Source organism: Sinocyclocheilus grahami, unplaced genomic scaffold (assembly GCF_001515645.1).
Source record: "Sinocyclocheilus grahami isolate Dianchi unplaced genomic scaffold, SAMN03320097.WGS_v1.1 scaffold290.1, whole genome shotgun sequence".
Taxonomy (NCBI): Eukaryota; Metazoa; Chordata; class Actinopteri; order Cypriniformes; family Cyprinidae; genus Sinocyclocheilus; species Sinocyclocheilus grahami.
In genome coordinates, this window is record NW_015505469.1 from 1,749,566 (window position 1) to 1,755,228 (window position 5,663).

Genomic DNA, 5,663 nt, shown 5'->3' on the forward strand with positions numbered 1-5,663 from the left:
TCTGGTATGTACCCAACAGAGAACACTGTCAATCATTGAGGTATTGGCCATTTGCATGTGTCTTATGACTTAGGACTTGACTGCCTGCAGAAGAATCTTGATTAAAGTAAAAAACTATTAAAGTCATGCTCACTTTTTTTTTAATCTCTTTAAGATAAAAAGGAAGATTAAAAAATAGATTTTGTAAAAAGTGGCATTTTTCTTTCATGTAGAAAAATAAAATAATGGCAACATCACTTAATTTATGCAACATCAGTTTAGGATATCCTGTATGTATGAGGGAACATTTATAGGTTTTGCAACTGATTGCTGTTTATTTTTCTTCAAGTTTTTGCCTTGACCTGTTCCTTTTTTTCTAGATATATTTTACATGAATTCATACATACTGGATGAAAGAATTATCATAGAAGTACTGGGAAGTGTTGTTTAAACATCTGGTCACTGCTAAAACTGCTCAGAATATCATGTCAAATATGCATGTAGAGTTTTACTTACAATCAGATGATCATGAATCACGTAGATTCTTTGCATGAGTTAAAAGGTTATTCAGATACTCAAAAGAAGTTGCCCTGTAGAAGAAAAAAAAAAGCATCATAAAAAGAAATGAATCACTTTTTACAAAACATGCACTGACAGTTTCCTACTCTTAGTCATTAACGTGTTTGCCCTGATTTTCCTGATTTTGAGGGTTCGGATATGCACAGCAATCTAAATCAGTTCAAAAACCTTCCAAAAGTCCAAAATCCATAACAGAAAAGTGCAAAGATGACTTGCAGTTGCAAAGTTGTTCTGAATAGTCCAAGTGTAATTATAATTAAATCCAGTAAGACTAGTGTGACATCTTCAAAAAGGAAAAAAACAAACAAACAGACAAGACACCAGAGCAGATATTGATCAGTCTGGTCAGGTGAGTGTCATGGCCACCCGGATTTCATTTCCAGAAGGTACACCTGCAGAGCAGAGACACACCTCCAGATAACCGGCTATAAATACAGCTGCACCCGACGCAGAAATTACAAGAGAGCTTCTCCCAACAGATCTTCTCTTCACTTCACCAGAAATTACAAGAGAGCCTCTCCCAACAGATCTTCTCTTCACTTCACCAGAAATTACAAGAGAGCATCTCCCAACAGATCTTCTCTTCACTTCACCAGAAATTACAAGAGAGCCTCTCCCAACAGATCTTCTCTTCACTTCACCAGAAATTACAAGAGAGCCTCTCCCAACAGATCTTCTCTTCACTTCACCAGAAATTACAAGAGAGCCTCTCCCAACAGATCTTCTCTTCACTTCACCAGAAATTACAAGAGAGCCTCTCCCAACAGATCTTCTCTTCACTTCACCAGAAATTACAAGAGAGCCTCTCCCAACAAATCATCTCCTAACTTCTTGACTTCACCATGGGGAACTTCGCTGCCTGTTGCCGAAGTTTCTGGTGCAAGCCCAAAAACCCTGACGTCCGGATCAGCCTGCCTGTGGTCTGCTTCGTGTGGCAGATCGCCATGATCATCCTGTTTGGACTGTTTGTGCGTTATGATGATGAGTCGGATGCACACTGGTCTGAGCACAAGCATGAGAATAACATCACAAGTGACATTGAGAACGACTTCTACTTCAGATACCCAAGTGAGTTTTCAAGTTCTGCAGGGATTGATACTGATAGGGCAATCAATTGATAATTTTTTTTATTATTTAATAGTTTAATTTAGTGATATGTTTTATTATTTAATAGTAACATTTTTAATCGGCAAAACTATTATATGTTGTTGAGCTTAAAAATGAGGGAGGTCCTGTTATATGTCCATCCATTAACCTTGTCCACCCTCTTTGTCCTTGCCTGGCAGCTGCCGAAGTTTCTGGTGCAAGCCCAAAAACCCTGACGTCCGGATCAGCCTGCCTGTGGTCTGCTTCGTGTGGCAGATCGCCATGATCATCCTGTTTGGACTGTTTGTGCGTTATGATGATGAGTCGGATGCACACTGGTCTGAGCACAAGCATGAGAACAACATCACAAGTGACATTGAGAACGACTTCTACTTCAGATACCCAAGTGAGTTTTCAAGTTCTGCAGGGATTGATACTGATAGGGCAATCAATTGATATTTTTTTTATTATTTAATAGTTTAATTTAGTGATATGTTTTATTATTTAATAGTAACATTTTTAATCGGCAAAACGATTATATGTTGTTGAGCTTAAAAATGAGGGAGGTCCTGTTATATGTCCATCCATTAACCTTGTCCACCCTCTTTGTCCTTGCCTGGCAGGTTTTCAGGATGTGCATGTGATGATCTTTGTGGGTTTTGGCTTTCTCATGACCTTCCTGAAGCGCTACAGCTTCGGTGGGGTCGGATTCAACTTTCTCATCGCCGCCTTTGGTCTGCAGTGGGCTCTTCTCATGCAGGGCTGGTTTCACTCTCTGGACCCGGCTGATGGCCAAATCAAGATCGGAATTGAGAAGTAGGTTTCGCACCTCACACCGTTGGAATGACTCATTAAGTCCCTTGCACATGAAGTAAAAGTCGTTTTTAGTGCCATCATATGCCTGTTTAATTCACATCACATTTGATTTCCTGATCAGTGCATCAGATACGGAAAATGAAGAATTTAAAACTAAGCATAATTTTCCATCTTGCTTTCATCAGTATCATCAATGCTGACTTCTGTGTGGCTGGATGTCTCATTGCTTATGGAGCTCTGCTGGGGAAAGTCAGCCCAGTGCAGCTGATGGTGTTGACACTATTCGGCATCACACTGTTTGCAGTTGAGGAATACATCATTCTCCATGTTCTCCATGTGAGTAGCAGTGTTATTTATTTTATACTCTGTTAGATGTTTTATTCATATTTTGAATTAGTTTTGTTTTATACTTTTCCTTTTAATGTTAGTAGTACTGTAAGTTGCACTCTAAACCCTAAAGCGTTAACTAGAGTTGCAAAGGGGTGGAACATTTCCGGAAACTTTCCAAAAATCCCTGGAATATTCCAAAAAAATCCTGGAACGTTTTAAAATTTCTGGAACGTTTCCGAAATTTACTGGAAATATTCCACCTTTTTGCAACCCTAGTGTTAACTCAACTGTAGGTATCAGTTACATCCTTTTTCTAAAGTTAAAAGACATAAAGATTAAATTAGTACAACTTTAAATTTTAATTTTCAATTACATTATTTATTTATTTATTTTTGTCTTACACAAGCTTGTTAATGGAAGCTTTAACTTGCATTAACATCATATTAACTCGGATCTTTTGCACTTAACTGCTACATTTTTAGTGAATTATTTATTTTATTTTTTATTGTCTTGCCTTGGAAAATAACTGAATAAGTTTAAGTTCATTTCAGCTTTATTTCAGTTAACAAAATGCTTTCAAAAGGTTTTAATTTTAGTTTCAGTTAAGTTTTTTATTTTATTTAAAATTAGTTATTTTAATGCTTAAAAAATAAGTAATGATGAATAAAAAAAATAAATGAAAATTAGAAATGTTGCCTTGGCAACTAACTGAAATAGATATCTAACTTAATAGTTTTAAAAGCTTTCATTTGAATGAATTATTACAACCCTGGTGAATATCCACCATACCCAAGTCCTGAATATTTCTATACCCAAATCAAGAAATTCTGACAAACTGTTCTTACTCTTCACAGGTTCGGGACGCCGGCGGATCCATGGTCATCCACACTTTCGGAGCATATTACGGTCTGACAATATCGTGGATTCTTTATCGACCGAAACTAAGCAAGAGTCTGAACGGATCGGTCTACCACTCTGATGTCTTTGCTATGATTGGTAAGTGACTTCTTATACATTACATAGATGCTTGTGATAAGATTGTACATGAGCTGCTTTCAAACAAATGTTTCCTCTTACAGGCACCCTCTTCCTCTGGATGTTCTGGCCCAGTTTCAACTCTGCCATCGCAGATCATGGAGACGGACAACATCGGGCCGCCATAAACACCTATCTTGCTCTGGCTGCTTCAGTCCTTACTGCATTTGCCATATCAAGCCTTTCAGCCAGAAAGGGAAAACTGGACATGGTAAATTACAGCACTTCATTACGTCACAATTACATCTGCAGCAGGGTTTTTATAGTTAACTAAAACTCAAAACTAATCTAAAACCGTTAAAAAAAAGTTTAGACAATACACACTTTAACTTGAAAATAAAAAATATACATTTAAAATCTCAATAAAACTAGTTTCTCTGATAATACAATTTGTAACATGCTTTGTGCAACTCAGGTGCATATACAGAATGCAACTCTGGCTGGGGGAGTCGCCATGGGAACAGCGGCCGAATTTATGATCTCACCGTACGGTTCTCTCATCGTGGGCTTCATCTGCGGGATAATCTCCACATTTGGCTACCTGGTGATCACTGTGAGTCTGACCGAAGAGCAGGTGCATTTGAGCATCATATGCCATGTGAGTGCAGATTGATTTATATCTGGGGGTTTTTCCCGTGCAGCCCTTCTTGGAGAAGTACCTGAAGATTCAAGACACATGTGGCATCCATAACCTGCACGCCATGCCCGGTGTCCTGGGAGGAGTTGTGGGTGCCATCACAGCGGCTACTGCCAGTGAGAGTGTCTATGGACATGAAGGGTGAGTGTGGCTCCAAACTGTTTGGTGATCTTCAATTTTAAATCGTACAAAGTGGCTTCAATTGTTCAATTCAAGTCACATTTATTTATATATTTCAAGGCAGCTTCATGTTAAACCGTAAAAAACAGTGAACCCCGATGCATGGATTATTATCAAGTAGGGGAAATTGCTGAAAATGTAAAATAAATAAATACATTTGAGCTTATGTATTTTGAGATCAAAATCTCTGTATTGCAACAGAAAAAAAGCAGCTCTAAAAAGACAATAGTGCCATTATTCGGCTCAATTCAGATTCAGTGCAGTAACAGCATTGATGTTGCCACGTTAATGGTATTATCCAGCTCAATTCAGTTCAAATTTTGCTCTCTCTCTCTCTCTCAGGCCATATTGCCAGTCATAGGCGGAGCGTGTGTAAGGCTGGGGAAGGCTTATTAGTCTTCCCCTGGCCAAGGGGTCTTGGGGCAAAAATGCCACTAAATTGGACAAAATTGTCCCTGCAAAAACAAATTATATCTATTAAGTCTGTTGCTAACAAAGTGTAAATGAATAGAAAGTGTTGACTGTGCATTAAATTAAGATTTGCTCATGTTGCACCGCATTTCATTTTAGGCGTTTTTACAGTGTTGCGCATTATAACCAATCACACACGATTCTGTTGCGCTTAGGAATGCAATGGCCAATCAGCGCGTTTAGATGAGTCATTGCTGAAACTCATCAGCTTTAGATGTAGATGTACGTACAATGTATGTAAGGGATTCATTTCGCAGTGTAGACAGCTTCAGTGATTATAACGATAGTTTTGTTTTTTTGAGAGTGCGATAGATCAACGTTAGTGATAGTCATTTCTAATGTATTCGCCGTTTGAATAACCGTGGGAAGAAAACGTTATATAATTATCAATTTCTAATGTTTTAATTAAATTGAATACAAATTCAATCCCATTAAGCATATTTTATTAGCCTACATGACACCCACGTCTGGTTCTTGCCTAAAAAGACAGGTTTATGATGTTTGTAGCTCAGTCATTCTTGAGACGTGGGACAAAACAGGTCCAGCAAGG

At 38.2% G+C, this 5,663-nt stretch overlaps 1 protein-coding gene across 1 annotated transcript in view; it reads left to right on the forward strand.

Annotated features, from left to right (window-relative positions):
• Positions 1-1,400: 1,400 nt before the first annotated feature.
• The window catches only part of LOC107600722 (ammonium transporter Rh type C-like), a 6,409-nt gene continuing 2,146 nt past the window's right edge, over positions 1,401-5,663 (forward strand). The window contains exons 1-7 of the mRNA XM_016292682.1: positions 1,401-1,626; positions 2,268-2,460; positions 2,646-2,796; positions 3,645-3,786; positions 3,870-4,036; positions 4,241-4,378; positions 4,467-4,603. Coding sequence (XP_016148168.1) covers positions 1,401-1,626; positions 2,268-2,460; positions 2,646-2,796; positions 3,645-3,786; positions 3,870-4,036; positions 4,241-4,378; positions 4,467-4,603 — 1,154 coding nt within the window. The remainder of the gene's footprint in view (positions 1,627-2,267; positions 2,461-2,645; positions 2,797-3,644; positions 3,787-3,869; positions 4,037-4,240; positions 4,379-4,466; positions 4,604-5,663) is intronic.